The sequence below is a fragment of the Phallusia mammillata genome, chromosome 2 (assembly GCF_965637545.1).
Source record: "Phallusia mammillata chromosome 2, kaPhaMamm4.hap1.1, whole genome shotgun sequence".
In the NCBI taxonomy this organism is placed as follows: Eukaryota; Metazoa; Chordata; class Ascidiacea; order Phlebobranchia; family Ascidiidae; genus Phallusia; species Phallusia mammillata.
The window spans coordinates 14,961,631-14,981,489 of NC_137253.1; the positions used below are offsets into that span (position 1 = coordinate 14,961,631).

General features: G+C 36.0%; 2 protein-coding genes, 1 long non-coding RNA gene and 1 other non-coding gene across 7 annotated transcripts; 1 reads left to right on the forward strand and 3 right to left on the reverse strand.

Moving 5' to 3' along the window:
• The first annotated feature begins 2,268 nt into the window (after positions 1–2,268).
• Trnas-gga (transfer RNA serine (anticodon GGA)) lies at positions 2,269–2,342 on the forward strand. Its single transcript has one exon. It is a non-coding gene; the product is annotated as a tRNA-Ser (tRNA).
• A 632-nt stretch (positions 2,343–2,974) lies between these two features.
• LOC145213892 (uncharacterized) lies at positions 2,975–4,251 on the reverse strand. Its single transcript, XR_013856910.1, has 2 exons — positions 3,439–4,251; positions 2,975–3,370 (listed from the first exon to the last, which is right to left on the reverse strand). It is a non-coding gene; the product is annotated as an uncharacterized LOC145213892 (long non-coding RNA).
• Positions 4,252–5,109: 858 nt separating this feature from the next.
• On the reverse strand, positions 5,110–7,004 carry LOC145213890 (uncharacterized). 4 transcript variants are annotated; one of them, XM_080082299.1, is made up of 3 exons: positions 6,565–7,004; positions 6,182–6,279; positions 5,110–6,083 (listed from the first exon to the last, which is right to left on the reverse strand). In XM_080082299.1, exons 1-3 carry the CDS (start codon positions 6,606–6,608, stop codon positions 5,902–5,904), a joined length of 324 nt encoding a protein of 107 aa, XP_079938425.1. In that variant the 5' UTR covers positions 6,609–7,004; the 3' UTR covers positions 5,110–5,901. The 4 variants fall into 4 exon arrangements, with proteins under 4 accessions (XP_079938425.1, XP_079938426.1, XP_079938428.1 ...); XM_080082300.1 differs by having other exon boundaries at positions 6,203–6,279; positions 6,565–7,003; XM_080082302.1 differs by having other exon boundaries at positions 5,110–6,099; positions 6,203–6,279; positions 6,565–7,003.
• Positions 7,005–11,427: 4,423 nt separating this feature from the next.
• On the reverse strand, positions 11,428–19,823 carry LOC145213048 (atlastin-3-like). Its single transcript, XM_080081290.1, has 12 exons — positions 19,593–19,823; positions 19,399–19,530; positions 18,227–18,382; positions 18,067–18,129; positions 17,781–17,969; positions 16,215–16,409; positions 13,847–13,918; positions 13,472–13,669; positions 13,187–13,258; positions 12,852–13,037; positions 12,699–12,770; positions 11,428–12,495 (listed from the first exon to the last, which is right to left on the reverse strand). Exons 1-12 carry the CDS (start codon positions 19,821–19,823, stop codon positions 12,136–12,138), a joined length of 1,926 nt encoding a protein of 641 aa, XP_079937416.1. The 3' UTR covers positions 11,428–12,135.
• Positions 19,824–19,859: the final 36 nt, after the last annotated feature.

A 19,859-nucleotide genomic window follows, 5' to 3' on the forward strand; every position in this document is an offset into this window, starting at 1 on the left:
CAAATCCACAGAGCATGAAAAGGTGTGTTAAGACGTCAGATCTAGTTAAGCTCGTAAAACTCAGACAAAAAAGGTTTAGTGGACGAGCAATTTATTAAATCCCGGGACCTTTGAAGTCTTTGTGAAGCAGTTACAATTAGGTCGTTTTTCGAACTAGCAAAGTCAAACTCTCCTAAAGTGTCTGTGCACTAGCAAGACTCCTATAAAACTATGCTATAGCAAGACTCCCCCTTTAAAATTGTCCTTACTTAAACACGCGCCTTCAAGACTTTGATTGACCTTGTTTTTAGAAAATGTTATTATTTTTTACTTGCGTATATGTAATTGAATAAATGTAGGGGCCGAATCTCAAGAAGGAACTAAAAAATTGGAAACTCACCCTTTGACCATATTTTAACATAAAATATGCAACTTTAGACTTGTCGTGGTAAAATACATCTTTCACTTTAAAAATTCAAAATATGTGACAGACTTTTTTTGTTTGTAGAGAAGAAAATACCGATACCGCGAATGAATCGGGTACAATATTATATCTGTTTATTCCTACGATCCCTACGTGCAGACCACCCAAAAAATCTTATAGACCACTAGTAGTCCATAGAGTTATAGGCCACCAGCAGCTGAGAACCAACGAAAATGTAACCAAGTCTTGTCGCCGCTTTCCATTATCAGATGTTTCTCAACGCCCCAATAGAATTTTGAATCTTCACAAGGGGCACTAGTCCAGCTTCAAAACCGAATGGTCCAGGGCGCCTGAACCATGTACAGACACAAGCATCTTGATCTGGATTCGTTCTCGTCCTGGGTTCAAACTCTGTGAAAAAAAAACGTGACCAAAGATTTACATGGCTGGGACATCTGATCCCCATAGCGACATCAAAATTTGTAACATCGTTTTATTTAAAATAAGGGTAATTAAAAGACTCTATTTGTAGTTTTTTTTTCCAGATGAGAGAAATTAACTGCTAGTCGGGCATGTGGTAAGATTTACTTGTAGGATTTATTTTACGGAAATTATCTTGTAATTGTACATGTAGTTATATACACCACTTAAAACTACAGAAATTTTTTGTGACTGGACAAAATGAATAAAACAACCTGTTTTAACAACAAAACATGGCCCACGCATATATTTATTGCTGCGCAGTGAATATTGAAATGCCGATGGCCGAATATTGAAATCCCGATCGGCGAATATTAAAGTGAGGCAATGTTAAACCCTACAGAACTAAAGTGACGACGAAACGCAAGTATTCTACTGTTTGCCGAGTAGAAAAACTTACGTTTTCATATCAAACGCGTAACATATGACTTTGCGTGACGTCATGAATAATTCGGTTGATTCGGCCGAATTTTATTCGCCAAACCACCGAATTGTCGGTTTCGGTCGAACCGAAAATTAGCTGATTCGGTACATCTCTAATTCTTAGCCTTATTGATGCTCGTACCCTTGAACTTTAATGAGACTTTGTTTTCCTCTTGTCTACAATAACAAACAAAGGTAAGTAAATAGTTTTGAAGAAAATTGGTAGTCCTTTTCCGCTATTAAAAGTGTGTTATCTATTAAAACGTTGTTAATACCATAAATTTTTCTTATCATTTAAGATTTGTGAAAACTTTACCCTTCTTGGAGTAAAATTGAAACCCGGTTGAGATCAACTGGTTTATTGTAATTCATTTGGTAAGTCGTCTACTCAAAGAGATTATAAAACATGAGTGGAACCTCTGACGTAACAATGGACTTTTTGGGCTTTTCCTTCGTCCTCCGTCACGGTTCAGTGCATAGAAGTTTGTTCAACATTTTGTGTGTAGTTTGCTATAGTTAAGTGCGCAAAACGAGCCGTAGCCTATGTGTTTGTAATTAACATCCCATATTTCGAATTTAGTGCGAAAGGCCAAAATATCGCCTATAGCAGTATGGTTAAGATGAACATAAATTCATAACTGGGATCAGCCCTGAAGCGTCTGAAGTTCGAATCCCACCGCAGGCTAGATTTTTCTAGCCTACGCCTTGCCATATGGGAATGCTTGGTGACCGGCTGATTCGGTATAGCGCCTTCAATGGGCCTGGCGTACTGTGATTTATATATGAGTGTGCCGTGATCGCTGGTCTGCATAGACGCTTCAGGGCTGATCCCAGTTATGAATTTATGTTCATCTTAACTGATACTGGTCAATCTGGCGATCCCCTACTACGAAGCTGACATGTGCAGCATACGAGGCAGGCAACGGTGCTTGTGATTCGACTTTCGGCGGATTCTCCACTGGGCCTGTGTAGCTCAGTTGGTAGAGCGCGAGTCCCGGAAAGACTCTTGTCGTGAGTTCGAATCCCACCGCAGGCTAGATTTTTCTAGCCTACGCCTTGCCATATGGTGGTGAATGCTTGGTGACCGGCTGATTCGGTACAGCGCCTTCAATGGGCCTGGCGTACTGTGATAGCAGTATGGTGGTACCAAATGCAGTTTATTTTCGTTTATTCGCACTCTTCTACGGACGGGATGGCAAAGGACCTTGATTTCATTTAGTCAGCCATTGCTGATTTCAAAGCATATATGCTGGCATACACAAAGAAGCAAAAGGATTAAATCCATATTACAAAACTGTGAAAAAAAAGCTTTATGAACATAAAGCAAATTAGGTCTTTGCTTAAGTTTTGCGTTTACATGCTTTTTACATGTTTTTACGAAAAAATGTAAAATTTCGTGCAAAAATAAACCTTTCGTGCAGAATGACTTTCATAAAGCTTCTGTTATAATCTTTAAATTCTGCAACCAGCAAAGGTAAGTGTGATTTTTTAACATTCTTGAACTTTCATTGCCTGCCAGGCAGTCTGATGAGCTCTAACAGGGCGAAAAAGTTCAATTACTTATTTTTTTAATAAACATGGCTCTTTTGTTTACACATTGTGATATCTGGATGCCATAATAAATTATATTTAATGTTACTTGCAAGAGATAAATTTTCACAGCTGTCGGACACTGTTACAAGTTTGTATTTGTTTTTTTCAACTATTTAATTGTTGATGTTTTTTGTTTTATTTCTTGGAAGACAGCAACAAACACCCAAAGATTGAATACCCATCAACAGTAAACAATGTTAAGAAAGATTTGGCAACAACCAGCACAAAAGAAAGTGATTTAAACTTAGAGAAAGTGACAAAAGTTAATTTGTACTTAAAAGATGACCAAGTTCAGCTTTTTTTCGTTGTTTATTCTGAACTTGCAGTGAACACCAGAGGAAAAATCAGCAATACTGAGAAGTTGCACGCAGGGATATCACCATGAGGCACTTAGTCCATGAAGCACAATATTGGTTAGCAGGCTTCTTACACTACCAACATGAGTGAGCCACTGAGTGAAAGCTTGATAGTCTGTGTGGAAATGATTGCAAACTGATAAAGTTCCGTGTTCTGTTTTACATAAAACATTTTAAACATGCCTTGCTTATATTGTATGTCTCATACAGTTCATGGCTTTATATTTCATTTTTGATACTGGCTCCACACAATGTTCCAATTGTTAATATTTAGATCTGATTGATACAACAACAAGAGACAAAAGTATCTGTAAAATAATACAAAATAACACACCATATTAGTATAAATTTGTTACAAAATGTTGTATTAAAAAACAACCAGTTATCATGCACCCTTGTCATATTATTTTGTTTTCATGATCAAAGCTGTTTGCTAATGGAAAGTTCGTAAGTTTTAAAAATATAACCCCTCATATACTTACATGCCTGACAAACTATTTATTTATTAGTCATAAAAATAACAAAATATAAAAAATAACACAAGTTCTACAGTAAGTAAATATCTTGTGAAACAAGCAATCCTAAAGAAGTTAAAAAACGTACAAATTACATTGCAAGATAACTTCATTTTCTCTAATTTGGAACTACCACATGTGAATTTTGCCACAGTCATGTCACTTTATTGGGGTAATAAGCCACTCTAAGTAAATGTCTCAACTGAAAAACTTTGTCATAATACCTGAGATGCTTTATTGTAGAAAACCAAACCAGTGACTGTCTTGAAACTTTGACTTACTCGTTTCACATTATAGCCATCTTATATCGCAGTTTTTATAGGTTTTACAAAAATACGACAACCATAAGACAAATGTAACATCATTCTTCGGCTAACAATTAAATTCTGACGACCGATTATTGCGTTTTTTATTAGCTTGCATTCTGCTATCCTGTACATACAATTTCAGCGAAAAACATGCAAAACTTCCATGCACTGAAGCGGAACAACGTACGAAACTAAATTGAGCTTAACCATAGATAACTTAATTCACTAGATGCGGTAAGCACTTTTTTCCAAGGAATGCAGCCTGACTACCATGAATAAAAATGTACGCATTATGACGTCACATACCGTTGTAAACAAACTGGCGCCAGTTTGTGTTCTTGGTTTTAGGTAGGTTAAGTTATATTGTGTACGCTCTCAAAAGGAGTTTGAGGTACTTATTAAACATTAAATGCGTATAAACACTCCCATATAAAAGATTCAATGTTAGGGTTGATTCTGATGAAGTTTTGCTCCTACTCATGAACTTCACTGTCCTGTTTTTTTAATATATATACTCGAACTATTTTATTCAACATCGAATTTTTAACACAGTTGGGAGACCCAGCCATATTGCGACTTAAATGACTAACAAAACGGAACTGTTCTCCCTTTTTAAATGGAAACTTTTTCTGAGAAATGAAGACCACAAAGCTGTGCAAATGCCTTTTTATTTTTGGTATAAACTCCACCCAGAACCTACTACACCATACACAATGTTTTGATCATGCATTAATATCCTAACATAAAACACAGTTTACTGGCTAGTTTGAAGCAAACATGTTTGCGATTTTATTAAAAAAGCATTTAATCATACAATTGTAACTAAAGAAGCCATATTTTTGTTTTAAACAAAAAAATCCATGTTTCACATTCTCTTTCACATTTCTGTTTTGTAACATTTTACTGTTTGTGCCAGTGCATTGCAAAAGGCTGTTTTATTCATAAATTAAACACACATAAAATATGAGTCCTTTAGTTATATGGAGTACAAGCCTGTGACTGTCATTAAAAAGGCAAATTAGGTAATCATATTGATTTTGAAATTGTATTGTAAATGAATCAATAAACAAACATCAGTTTTTCAAAAACTTCAGAAAGAAAATAAGGAATATTCATTTTTATTACAATATTAAACTGAAAGTATACAATTTGATTGAAATAAGCTGCAGACAGTGCACACTGTTTCGACCTGATTGAAATAGGTACAGTAAAATTTGACCGTAGTGAGAAGGTTTTTACCAACAAAAATACCAAAAACACATTTGCTGAAAGATGTGGCAGGTTTGTCAATGTGGCAGGTTTGTCAAAAACCTCAAGTTATTGGTATATTTAGCTCCTGATGTTAATTAAACCTTAACTGAGTCTTCCTCACAAAATGTAAAAATAACCCAGGAAAAAAATCTGCACTCAGCATGCATAAAAACAGCTTCCATTATATAAACTATCTTCAAATGTCATTTGTGGTAAATATCATACAAGAAAAAAAAAATGTTTGTACTACTGTATTCGACAACCAAGTTCTAATTGGTTGGAGAAATGATTAATTTATCAATGGGTAATAACCAACACCCAGACAATATGTAATCTTTATTCTGACTGCCTGTAGAATGTAGACCAGTGGTTCTTAACCTTTTTTCTTTTTTTTTGCACCCCCCTGGGTTTCTTAATTATATAGAATAGATCTAACCAACCTTAATGATTCAGCATCCCCGCACCCCCTAGGAACAGTTCTCACACCCCTTGGGGGTACGAGAACCCTTGGTTAAGAACCCCTGATGTAGACATTGCTAAAGAAATACTAAACCTTTTCAACAAAAATAAAACTACCATGGCAACAGATTTACATATTGTATGAGCAAAAAATTTTGTACATTGGAAGAAAATTTAGTATAGCCATATACACTGCAAAAATACCTGCGCACAATTATCAGCCCGATAACACAGGCGTGCATGCTGGAGATTTTATGTGAGAGTGGGTTGCACAGAAAGAAAGTGTACTGCAAGTCTGCAACCAACAAAATCTGTATTAGAAAATAGAAAAAAAATGTTTTTAAGTATTTCTAGAAGTTGCACTTTTTTCAGTCATAAACACCATGCACTCACTGGATGACAATAGTAACTGACCAAATTTCTTGTTGATGCTATCATCTTGTGTAAACACCACCTCATTGCAAGAAGCATCTTTTACTTGTTTATGAGATCTGTTTATAAATTCAGAATCAATATTGATGTAAAAACCTGAACTTTCTAAATTAGTAAAATTAGCAACTAAAAGTTAAGTTTTTATGAGGAACACAGTGTGTACTATTTTGAGTGAGTATTCATTTTTTAAGGCAAGGGTCTTTGGTTAACTGGACATTTTTGATGAAGCAAAATCCTTTCAAAAATTAGGGTTTTTTTCTGTTAACTTGTGAAGTTTCTGTTATTTATGTCTGTTCTTAATCTGACACAAAAAATATGTTTGTGTTCTGCCATCTGATACCTACCTCACACTTATTGGTTGATTTCTTGTCCCTGATTTCAACACCATTTTGTTGCTTTTGTAATTGGCAGGCAAAATTGTTAAAGTTGAGCAATATGTTCCCAATGGTGATGGTCATGGCATGTCAGTCAGGAAAAAAGGTTTCGCCCATCAGAACCAAATGCTTTCACCAGTGGCTGACTTGATGCTGTAGACTTAAAGGGCACATGACCTGTATTATACTATTTTAGTATACTATAAAATATTTTAAAATTTTAGTAAACTATAGTACAGTGTAGCTGTTCTTTATAGGCTACAGTCTTTCTAAACAAACAAACAAAAATACATTGTGTGATATTAAACAGGTTGCAGACGATGTTCGCGACTTTGCGCAAAATAAATTACAATTCAAAATGTTATCCGTAAAGTTTTTTTAACAAAAATAGTTGGTGCAGACTACATGTCACATTATAACAAGAAGCAACAAAACCGGTATCACCATAGTATACTAACATGGTAGTCCAGCTATTGTTACCGTCACGCTTGATTAACTCTGCACGCTTGTCGGATGCTTGCATTGAGTTGGGTGCCTTAAGAGCAGGAAAATGACAAAACTGTGCGTGTGTGGTCGGTTGTATGCATCTACCATGTGTAATATTACTACGTTTGGTTGGAATTATGCTGTTGGAGGGAATTTACTGAGTTTTTTTGCCTTTTAGTCCTTCTTTAACCGCGTTGAAGTGATTTTAGCGTGGTTTTACCTAACATATTCAAGGGTGCATAAAGCTTGTTACGGATCAAACTAAAGTCTGGTGAAAATGGAACTTTTCCAAACTGACTGCATTTTTAATAAACTGATGTTTAACGACTTTGACCCCGACCAGGAACTCGATCCGGACAGACGGAAAGTCAAGCTTAAACGAAGACCATATTTTTTCCAAAGTTACTCATTTTAAACTGTCAACAAGAGGTAGATTTTTCCTAAAAGAACTGATTAGATGAGAAACCATGCAAAAGAGTGATGTGAAGCAAAAAGTTTATTTGAAAAAAAATCAAGGTACAAAAACAATTTCTAGACATCATAAACAACTAATAAAGTGGTGCAGAAAAACAGTCAAATACTGTGATAAGTAACATGGAGTTTAAAGTATTTGGAAGGTGATGTTTTGTTCAAGGCAAAAAACAATTTTGCAAAAGTAAGTAAAATTGTTAGCAAGTTGTCCACCATGCAATCGCAGGGCCAGCTGGTTTCTTTTATGGAGCAAGGGCCTGGAAGTCTCACTTATCCTTCATTAGAGTTACTTCAACTTTCTCAAAGTGTGTACCTGAAATGAGAGAAAGTTTTTTAGCCAACCAACAAGCTAGACTTTTTTTGTGTATTGCAAAAGTTTTCTATGATCCTCATTATGAAAGTTTCCAAAATAGGACATGTGATATTCTGAAAGTTGATATGGATAAAGAGAAAGTACCCAATAGGTTTTAATATTCGTGGATTTATTTATTCATGTCTTGTCGTTCACGTTTGCCAAAAAGCTCTTTTCTAAAATGTTCCAAAGGTCTAAAAGAGGAGCTCTGAAAAATAAATCAAAATGACTGTCAAAAGTGCCTGTACTTTCTGCACAAATGTGCTTCTTTTTTCAAATTACAAAATATGAAACTACTTTATGTTAGCTTTTTAATAATAATGTTATAGCTAACAGTAGGCTACTATGAAAATCGTATCCGAGTGCAGTATAAAGCCAAGTGATTTACTAATTATAGGATTTTGAAAACAGAAGCTGTAGAAGTAAACAGTGCACACTGTTTCGACCTATAAGGTCTCATCAGTACAGCTGATTAAAAGACATATGCCATATTGGTTAGTGTAGCCATCTGATGGCCCTCCAGTTTGTTGGAAGTAACAGGCAGAACATTAATTCCTCACCAAATCTGTTCAATACCACAAATGGGTATAAACCACAGAAAAAAAACTGATTTTTAATGCCTAAGCAACTGCTGGGGAACCAAAGTGATGACAATATGATTAATAAGCCAATAGATAGATGATAAGTAAGCTGCAAATACTGCTCACTGTTTTGACTTGTAAGGTCTCATCAGCGCACATGATGATAAGACATAGGACATGTTGGCTAGTGTAGTAACATGCTGAAAAACCTTGCCTCGCCAATTCGGTTCATTGCCGCAATTTTAAAGCAATTCTTACAAAAAAGATGCCTGTCTATAAGTTTTTAAAAATATACTTTAAAGAGTTCATACAATTGAAAGCTAAAAACGTTTTAATAGCTCTACATACATTAAACAATAAACCCAATAACTAAAAAACTTTAAAACAGACACAGATTTGTCGCCAGCGGCTTTTCAAAACTAGCTGTTTACCATGTACCTCATACAAAACTTCAAGCGACGTGCAGTGTTATTCATGCGTAACCGAAATGCGCAGGATAATAAAAGAAACGAGAGGAAAAGAGGAGCTGGACTACCATGTTAGTATACTATGGTATCACCACGCGCCAAATTGAAACCAACTACCATGACGGAAACAATCACCTGGCTATAGTTACCGTAGTCAGGCTGCATTCCTTGGAAAAAAGTGCTTACCACTAGATGCGCAACTCGTCTGCCGACTAAATATTAAAAAAAATCTCTAGGGTGAATTACTACATAGAACAAGATGTAGCTTTTAATGTGTAGTTATGTTTTGTTGATGTATTTTTTAAACATTTTTATTTTAACAAATCTAATTTAATTACCACGAACGCGAATATATTGGTTTTGCCTTCCTTCAGACGTTGCACGCTCGAATGAACAAGTACACATTTCGTGTGCATTGGTAAGAACATACACATATTTTGTCGTCTTGTCGATAGTTTTTTGAGCTGCGGCGTTTAGTTTGATAAAAATGTTTTAGTTTTTGGAATTTTCTGAATAATATCATAAAAAAATGGCAATTAACCTTATTTATGTAGCAAGTTTGGACTTTGAATTCGCTGAATTGCACAATTTGCATATGTGTACCACCTTGCTACATATATGGGTTGCCATTATGGTGTCTGCATTTCTGGCCCCGTAGTCAATAAATCCAACTAAGTGGCCTTCCTAGAATACCAATTTTCTTGACTACATGAAAATAATAAATTAAAAAAACATGAAAAAGTGCATAAATTGCTGCTGTTAACTAACTTTGCATCCACAGAGCATTGACTGCCAATTGGTTGATACCACATGCACCAGAGCCAATATTTTTAACAATCTACCATACAGTGTTTTTTAGGATTGTGTGATGATATGTCAGTTCAAAAAATTATGTGTAAAATTGCAACTTATACCTGTACTACTGTAAAGTACGTGATGATGGCAATATAAGAACACCACTGGTTCTGAGATGATTATACGCTGCTGGAGCTCTAGCAAACAACTCAATTGCCCAATGAACCACATCAGGGTGGTACCGTCTCCGATTAATGGTCTTTGAAGCATTTTTACATTGCATTTTTATAAAATGAGGCTTGCCACTCATTAGTGAGTGTTTTTGACTTTCAACCAAATCCTGCAGATGGGAAATGACACATTACTGTTCCAAAATTAAATGAGAAACATTTGAATCTGCATACCAAGATATCCTAATGAATTCGGTCATCCACTGTTACCAATTCTTCTTCACTAGTTGCACTGGATTTCATTTGCTGCACTCTGTTGCGTTCCATTTTTTGCCATACTTTGCACACATTTTACACATTACCGGCCCTTTTTCTGTTACTGTGTTTGAATATTAGGTGATCTAGTTTTAAATGTGTTGCCATATCTACTGGCTACATTGCAGTGAGGTGAGCGAATTATGGTTGTGCCTGTCAGGGCGTTCCATGCTTGTATGACATGTTTGTTAATATTCTTGTTTTTTCCTGCTTACTCCCGTACAAAGTTTAAAGTTATCCAACTCCCCTGTAATGATGCAAAAAAAAACAATAAAAGCCTAATGGTAAAAACTATCTTGTTTTAAAAGCAGGTGTTATACTTAAAAATGCATTTAAAGTTGATTTTCTCAATGGAGTAATACCCAAGGATAATGGTTTAACTCACCATCCATAAAATGGAGCCCATTTAACCTCAACATTGCTTGAAATGCAAAGTCTACCACAAAAATTATAACATACAGAAACCCTGATTAATTCATAATAAACATAACTCTACCTTATGTATGCTTTAACAATTTTATTTTAATATTGTTCTACCAAAAGGTACTTGCCTTTTCTATGAAATGACCACTTTTCTAAATATTGTACAACTTGTTGTTTAAAATGAATTGTTAACTTAAGAAGTGTGTACTAACTTTCAGCTGAGGACCTAATTGTTTAAAAGCTTTCTCAACACTTTTAACGCTGTGGTGTTTAACTTATGAAAGAACCTTTCTGTCAAATGGTGCTTTTCTGCTTGTCTTGGCCACAACAAATGATTTTAGCTGTAATAAACATTTATATGTTCATGGGCAATGTTACCAATTTTGACCTGTACTGCTGTTTAGGAATTTTTTGGGATGGCAAAGCACCAATTTTAAACTTTTTTCTGCAACCAATAATCAGCAGATCGTTTTTTTCAAATTGATCTTCACATATGAATGCTCTAAAAGAATTACTGTTTGATTTTGACAACAGAAGTGGGTTAAAAGGAAATTAATATTACGTTTCTTTATGAAGCATGTATTATGTCTCCCTAAGTTGGGTCACGCAATGAGAGCACACATTTTTGTAAGTTGCTGTAATGTTTCTTCATATCAGAGTAGCTTTTAAATTCAGGATTGCCAATTTTAAACAAAGATTTTTTGCCATTGGCTGGCACGGTGTGGCTAACCTAGCTATTACACAGAAATACAACTAAATCACAAATACGAGAATTTAGTCTTGTCCATGGTATATTTAACATACAAAATCAATCAAACAAAAACGGTTAGTGATCCTTTTAAAACACACAATAAACTTCTAAAAACGAATAAAATACAAGAGATACATGACACTTACGTAACCTGCAAGTTTATTATCACTTCAATTCCAAAGTGATTTGACGTTTAATACAATAAATTGCTATTTTTTGCCAATATCTTCACTCTTCACCCATTGCCCGCCATTGTAAAGAAGCCAATGTGTACTGGTTCATTCAAGCGTGACCTGTCTGAGCGATTTCGCCGAGTTGCGCATCTAGTGAATTAAGTTATCTATGGCTTAACAGTGCAAATAGTTACGTGACTTGCCGAAGTTTCATCTCATGTTTTAAATACTCTTTGGTCTACTTTAAGATGTTATGGTATCAGAAGTATCCGAAGAATTTATGTTTTGCACGAAGCATATACGAAAACAACAGAAGTACATCAGCAACGAGAGAAAGTCGGCGGTATTTTAACGTTTGAATAGTCGGCGGTATTTTAACGTTTTATTTTAACGGTATTTTAACATACTGCATGTGCTATGCAATCATATAAGCAAGGGTGTTTAGTAACAACTAAATATAGAAAATAATCATAATTTAAGTTTTCACGGCATATTTGTATGATCAGTAGCGAAGAATGTACAGCTCCCAAAAAGATAACGAGTTTACAGGCCGGAATTTACTTGTCTAATTTTTTGGCGATCACTGAACCAACTACAGCACCCATTGCCGCACCCACTGCTGCACCGATACCTAAACCGATGGGCCCAGTCAAAGATCCTAAGCCGGCACCAATTGCTGCAAAATATGTAACATTAGCCGACATTATTCTACGCTTAGTTGTCTTATTCATTATCTCGTTCATTTTCTTGATTCTGTGGAACAGATTTTCAAGTTCCTCGTCACATTTCTTGAGAAACTCGTCTCTGATCTGCGGACAATCCTCCATAAGCTGGTGAATTTCGGTTTTGGCCTTTTCCTTTTGTTTCTTGTGCTCATCTTCCAGAAGTGATAATTTTATGTATTTTCCATCGCACAACTGTTAAAATATTTTTAGGTTAGGAATCACTGCTAAAGATTTTGTTAAATCCTCTCAGAATAAAAATTATTTTGCGTAACCTCCTAAAAACATCATATTTTATAAACCTAGTTATTAAAATTATATTCAAGGCTGTACGGAACGTTTTGAAGGTCCCCGATTTAAGAAACCTAATTTATACCTTGTCTGCTAAAAAAACCTACTTTGTGCATAAAAGATCCGTAATTTTCTTTTAACTTGCTCAAACACATCCAAGCAATTTCGATGAGACGATTCTGAAATTCAATTAAAAGTGGTAAGAACGAATCAAGGCTAACCTAGACAGTTGTTGACAAATGCTATGTTAACTATTATACCTTATTGTCTTTATTTTTCTTGAATATTGTACAGAAATAATTCTTTAAATCATCATTCAACTGTTTCTTTACACGCATAAAATCGTTGCTTGCTTCAGTGTTATCTTCATCTTCGAAGGCCTTTATTGCTTCCGATTTGGCTTCTTCATGAATTTCATCAAGCTTTTCGGTGTATTGGCGTGTGTTCTGTATTTTTTTTTTAAATTAAATGTTAATTGTCACCAACTTGTTCATTAAGCAAAGAAATAAAACTGTTGTGTTATTATCGAGTAAAAAGATACATTTTTATTGCTATTGGTGAAATGTAGTAACATTATTGAGTAACAAATACTTACTGCCTCAATAATTTCCATGTAAATTTCGAATGCTTCGACCCTCCTTCGTTGTAGCTTTGAAATTGCAGCAAGCTAAATAATTATAATTTTATGTCATCTTGTAATTTAAACTTTACTTACAATTTGGTGTGATGATTGAACACATAACGAAACTTATTTAACAAAAAAGCTTAAAATCAAACCGAATAATTTAATGATAAACATTTGTAAACTGATGAACGTTTAACAAACAAGAAATATACCACGCTGAAACTGTAACACCACGCTAAAGTTAATTACTCTTACTTGTTTGTTTGTGTTCTTTTGATCAATTTTTTGAAATTCGTTTTCTATCCAATGCTCAATATTGTCCTGATACGATAGTCTTATCTCATGTGGAAACTGAGCAGTATTTTGCTTGAACCAGTCAATTACATTTTTAGAAATTTGTTGATTAGTGTCAGCCAACAAACTGTTTTCAACGTATGATTCACTGGTGATAGACTAAAATAACATTTTATTAGCGTAAAGAAGGATTAGCGTAAAGAAAAAAACCGTGGTTGTTTTCTCTGGGGTTAGAACACTTTTTACTGAGATTCTGCCTTTAAACGTAGTTTCTGGTTTTAGGGACGTGCCGTTTTACTATGATCAATTTGTTTCATTTGTGTTTAGTATACCCACGTTTTCCATTTTGTTTCTGTACATTTCTTTGGCCTGATCTAAAAAGTTGCGAATTTGGGCTTTTATTTGACCCTGAAACAAAAAGGTAATTAGTTTGATAATATAAGTTATATTAAAGCAGGTTTACCAAAGAGAAAATAAATGTACCAAAATGTATATACCAAAGCGTCACACAATATACATTGCGACGGCGCCGAGTTCCTTCTGACCAACGAATGTCCACTTTACCGCTCATATCGGTGGGAAATCCCTTCACACATTTGTAAGTTATATAAACCGCGATTTTGGTGAGAGTTGCCATTTTTGTTAACGTTTGGATAGGCAGGAGCAAAAGAAAAGGAAAACCTGCGTCAACTTAGACTAGGCTAAAAAAACGACGAAGTGTGTCACTTTAACTTGAAGCGTTTGGACTTTTTCTTTTTTTTCACGGGGTTCGAACCCAGGACACTCCCGGGGACGAATACCAATCAAGTTTTTTTTATGTCTGTGTATGGGTCAGGCGCGCCAGGCCAGGGGTCGCCAACCTTTACTACTCAAAGAGCCACTCGGACCAGTTTCACGTTGTAAAAAAAACACTGGGAGCCACAAAGTCGTTTAAATTTAAAATAAAATGCAAAACGTTTTTAGTCTTATGTTTTTAGTGTTTCATTGCATATTAGACACACTGGTATACGTAGCGTTGCATATTCTGTTTTTGCAGATTTGTATTCCTTTGTTAACGCGTTTGTTACGTACAATTAACAAACAGCTATTATTACGCGCGCACACACACTGCAAACAAAACAGTATAGTCTCATATTGCGTATTAACCTGTGCGCCGCCAGTTTGCGTCTTTCAGACTTCACGTTTGATGGTATAGAGATGGGGTTGCAGGTACCAGTGTTTTTTCAAAGGTGTTTTGGGGAACCATTTCGGTTCCCCCAATTTCTGCAGCGGTTTCCCAAAATTTGGAAATGGCTATTTTTTGGTATTTAAATGAAACACTTGCGGTCTCTTAAAACTACTTAGCGGTCACCCAAACCAAACCTTAAAAAAAACCTGGCAGGTAACTACAACAAGCGAGTACAGTCATGCTCCTGCACTTCAATTTTCGTGTTCGACTTTTGTGTTCGGCATAATCGTCACATAATTTTTATTCAAATGTACAACATTTGGTAAATTCAAAAACTGAGCCGCATCAGAGGGATCAAAGAGCCGCATGCGGCTCCGGAGCTGCGGGTTGGCGACCCCTGCGCCAGACCATTCGACTTTTTCGCGACGCAGCCGAGCAAAGATTTATGTATATATAGCGCCTCCGGTTAACCGCGGCCAATATAACCGGCCTGCACGCGCCGGCGGTTAGCCGACTCGAGATAAAATGTAAATACCAAGATAAATGTACAACAAGCATATAACCAGAAATAGGGCTCATAAAAAATGAGGGAACGGAATTTTAGCACGCGGCAATGTAGCGGATAAGGCAAGCGGCCGGTCATTCTGCGGGAAAGCGGCAACCGAAATCCCGCAGAAACCCTAGCGACTCATAGGGACTAATGAAGACAAATTAGTTTATCTGTTAATTAAACTTAGATGAACAGTGCCTTTACTGTATAGACACTAGCGTTGGCGGTAACATTTATCAGAATAAATAAATGTTTAGTTAGGTTTTATTTTGGAGATTCAATACATGTTTAACGGTTCCTTTCTTTTGTCTTCTTTGCAATTCCTATTGTTAATTGCTGTTAATGTTAATTACATTCTATTTGAATAAGAAATCAACTGATTTGTATCACTGTTCTGCCAACGATGAATATTATCGAAAATGCTATCTCATATTCGGATTTATCAAATACATTCGAAAACCCTCAACCGTCTGGATCATTGGATATAGATGCAAATTTAGACAGTTACAGAGAATTGTTTTCTGAACACCAGATTACATTGAGCGTCCGCAGTAAGCGACGAGTTTATTCAAACTCGAACTGGGCACCGTTTCTCGGGAGAGCTTGATTCGGTCCAGTACTTTTATTGGGATCAACCCGAGAAACGCTGGCAACAAACCCGCGAGGCTTTTGGGAATATATTCGACGTCAAGTGACGTCAAGCATTCCAGCCAATCGGAGGCCGCGAAGTGGCCACGCACATCGATTTTCGCCTACGCCAATTGGGCAGGACCCACGCCACCCGTGTAGTACATGGAAATCGTAAATCGCCACCACCATTGCCCCAGTTATACCGCTGTTAGGTTGTACCAGAAGGTGTTTGCGTGGCTAATTAATCCCATCGTGGCACAGGAAGATATTTCGCGCAACCAACCGCGCCAAGTTTCATACACAACAATATATTATCGCATTACATATTTCCTAACAAAGGCATTTGTTGTACTAACCATGTATACGTCGTTTTTTAGCTTGTAAATTAGAAAAAACATTTGGTCCATAAGTTCCTCCAAGTGTTTCTGATATGTATTTACAAACTCCTGGTCTCCGAACTTTGGTTGTTCGTTGTATTTTTTTATCACTTCCGCCTTGTGTTTGTTGTGGATGTTTGTCAGCTCGGTATCACTAATGTATTCCTTACATTCCTGTGCATGAGAACGAAAATGCTTAGAGTTAATTTAAATTAACAGTTAAAAAGGAAAGAGTTAATTGACTCGAAAAAATGTTTCATCTCGTTCATTTGATGTTGGTAATTTTTTTGCAATTGTTGATAATAGCCACAATTGTAGCTTTTGTTGTCGCCTGTCCATAGAGAGAATTCTGAACTTTAAGCTTTAATCAACTCAATAAAGCAATACATGCCTGCATGATGGTTCCAACGTTTGGCATTTTTCCACTTTGAATTACTGCAAAGTATTCTAACACCGAATTAATTAGATCTGTTCCTGTTACCGCTTGTTTGTTGATGTTTTTTGTAACAATATTCTTCCCAGAGAAAATGTTTGTTGCTATTGTTACGGAATTATTTCGGCAGCTTTGAGAATTCGGCTAAGAGATCTTTCCAGTGGCGATATTAAACTCCAATCAACCCCTTAAGCCTAATTCTGTACCTTTAAAACCAAAACTGCCTGCCTAATTCGGAAACGGCCCGAACCCTGCAATAACGGCTCACCACTAAGCCAAAGAGAGACCACAAACTGGTTTCACTAATGGGCGCCTAGTTTAAATAAAACAATAAAAAGCATTCGCATAAAACAACTCCGAATTCGACAAGTTCCGTCAACGCCAGCAAATACACGACACAAAACAACACGGTGTTACTCGCACGGCGCCCAGAGGAAGACTGACCTTCATTATTTTACTCGCACGTGCGACGCGGCCACGTACGTGGAAGAAACAATCACGTGACGACCAAAGGCACACCCGGGTAACGATAGGGTGTCAATCAAGCGTAAACTAGTGGCGGGGAAAGGGCGATCATAAAAACGGAGATAAGACAACTACTACAATATAAAACAAATAGGTGAATGGTGTGTAGTAAAACAAGATATTAACAGTGTGTGGTAAAACAAGATATATGCCGTGGAAATATGATATAGTGAAAATATGATTGGCAAAACAAACCGATTAAACACAACAATAATAACGGGTGGTAAAACAAGATATATGCCATGGAAATATGATGTAGTGAAAATATGATTAGCAAAACAAACCAATTGAACACAACAATAATAACAGAGTTAGCCTAAGTGCCAGGATACCCAATAGGCAACGCTTCGAACAAAACGATTATAAGTGCACGTAGGTGTGTGAAAATAAAGGAGTTACTCATTATTACAAACGGTGAAAGTGCTAAAAATTCGCCACACTATCGAATGTACCGTTTGTAAAACTTCGGTTTTACATCTAAAATTGTAATGAAAAAGATTTTGTCGCGATTTGCTGAAACATGTAAAGATCTCTTAAATATCTCCGAGTTTTAAATTGTTTCCATCACTTATTCCTCGCACTATCACTTTTTCGCCAGGCGACGGAAGCAAACAGCATGAAACCTTCTCAAAAACCAGACGAATGGTTTCTCTGACAGAGCTCAAATCATGGTGGTCAACTTTTAGTTGAAGCACTTCATTCAAATGTATTTGGCCGCCTTCAAAACCAAGAGGTACGTCGGTATCCGACCAATCACGCACCAGAAACAATAGATCCTGAATGAAAGTCAAAAACTTTTGATTGTCAATTGAGTTACTCAAACTTTAAAGTCGTACAAATTTATGTGATAAAAAATAAACAAAAATTTCAAACCTGAAACTGATATTCCGAACTTTTTAATTCAGCTTTAATGATCTTTCCGTATTCAACAAACAGCTGCAAAAATAAATTTGAGCAAATGTGTTATAAGTGTATTTGTACTAAAAAAGTCTAAAAATAAACTTGATCTGTATTTTTTCACAAAGGTTTGCACTTGGAGATTTTGCAGCGAATCCTCCTGAATTTGGTCCATTACGTTGTAAATTTGCAGCGAACTTATGAGGGTGCTGAGTGCAAATATAACCGAGGTACCAGTCATCGATGATGAAGAATCAAATGAACCCTGGGTGTCCATTAGAAATATGGCCACCTGACAATAACATTGTTTGTTAATTAGCCTTTTCTTCACTCTAACATGCAATTTGCAAATTAATAGGACCTGAATAGGAAAAATGCTTTTATGTTTTCTTGTCGGTGGCTTTCCTTGCGACAAAAATAATTTGAAAGGCAACATGACCAAAAATAATTCTGCTGAATCAGACGGAAATGCCATTTTGATTTTGCAAGGACCAGAATATTGGTAAAGCTATTATAATGAAAGTGGTACGGTCTTTCTTTTATTCAAATGTGCAACAGACCATGATACAACTTGGCCATTCTGAAAAATATATAAACAATTTTGGACCTATAAACAATGTTGAAATATTGGAAGGTGAATATGTAATCGACCAGTCGCATCCAGGTGATCGACTCGCTACACTTGTTATACACCGAGTATGAAGGCACAAAACAACTGAAAACGTTGTGTTTTACTTCGTATATTGCTGGTTTGGTATGATATTGTATCAGATACGTCCAAATAAAAACAGAAGTAACCCCCCTAAATTCAGTTTTAAAACCGCATTTCCTTTTCACCGCTGTTGCACCCTGTAGTTGCTGAATGGTCTGACCTAATCCTAGTCGTCACGGTTCAATGTTAAATCGAAATAACATTCACTTTCTGATTTAGCTATATCCGATCGAGAGTAACATTTTCGTTCTTATTTGGTTGTATCAGAATGACCCTTGTTTCGATTGGCATAATTAAGAGTAATAAATGCTTTTGATCTTGCTAAATCGGAGTAAAAATGACTTTGTCGTTCTGACATAGCGATATCGGAATGGTTATATTGCCCTTGTGATACAAACGCCTTTTTCAAAATGAAATGAATATTTTACCAAATGACCAGCCATATGAAACGCAATTGTCCTCAAGTAATATGCTTAAACTAAAGCAATATTTCGTTTTTATTTACTTGTTTGTTTTTTTGCATGATAGTGTACAGATTTGTACCACTTGAATTGGAACGTAAATGTAAATCCCAACAGCAAACTACAATACGTTACTTTTCCGTCCGGTGTTTCTTTGAAAAATGGTTCATCCCATATCCATATGCCTTCCGTTACTTTATTACGTCCGCCTTGCCAAAAAAATCCTTTGCTTAAGTTGTCTTTTTCCTTTTCGAACCAGCATTTTTTCTGAACACAAATTTAATGTTTGCTGCATTTTTAATGTTTTAAACGTTAATATTTAAGTATACCTTTTGTTTTTTATCCGCCCACAGATATTTCAAGAACAAGTTAAGCATAACAGATTTTCCTTTTCGAAATGCTCCAGTGACAGAGTAAATAGCAACCGGTGTGTTGGCAACATCCGGATGACCAAAGATCCTTTCGATTTCTTCATTGTTGATGCAAAACGATCCGAAATTTACGGGATCAGGAAATACGAGTTGAACAGCCTTATAAATATCCTTATCTTTATCCTGCATTGCTTTGCAACCAACTACTAAAAACAAAATTCTTTA

What these genes read in the sequence shown, in the direction of transcription:
- LOC145213890 (XM_080082299.1), bottom strand. Translation starts at nt 6,608, where the DNA reads ATGGTGTTGAAATCAGGGACAAGAAATCAACCAATAAGTGTGAG. An exon ending in AATCAACCAATAAGTGTGAG is followed by an intron (nt 6,280 to 6,564) that starts GTAGGTATCAGA and finishes ATTTATAAACAG; the next exon opens with ATCTCATAAACAAGTAAAAG. An exon ending in TCAGTTACTATTGTCATCCA is followed by an intron (nt 6,084 to 6,181) that starts GTGAGTGCATGG and finishes TGTTGGTTGCAG; the next exon opens with ACTTGCAGTACACTTTCTTT.
- LOC145213048 (XM_080081290.1), bottom strand. Translation starts at nt 19,823, where the DNA reads ATGCAGGATAAAGATAAGGATATTTATAAGGCTGTTCAACTCGTATTT. An exon ending in ACATGGAAATTATTGAGGCA is followed by an intron (nt 13,038 to 13,186) that starts GTAAGTATTTGT and finishes AAAAAAATACAG; the next exon opens with AACACACGCCAATACACCGA. An exon ending in ACGGATCTTTTATGCACAAA is followed by an intron (nt 12,496 to 12,698) that starts GTAGGTTTTTTT and finishes ATATTTTAACAG; the next exon opens with TTGTGCGATGGAAAATACAT.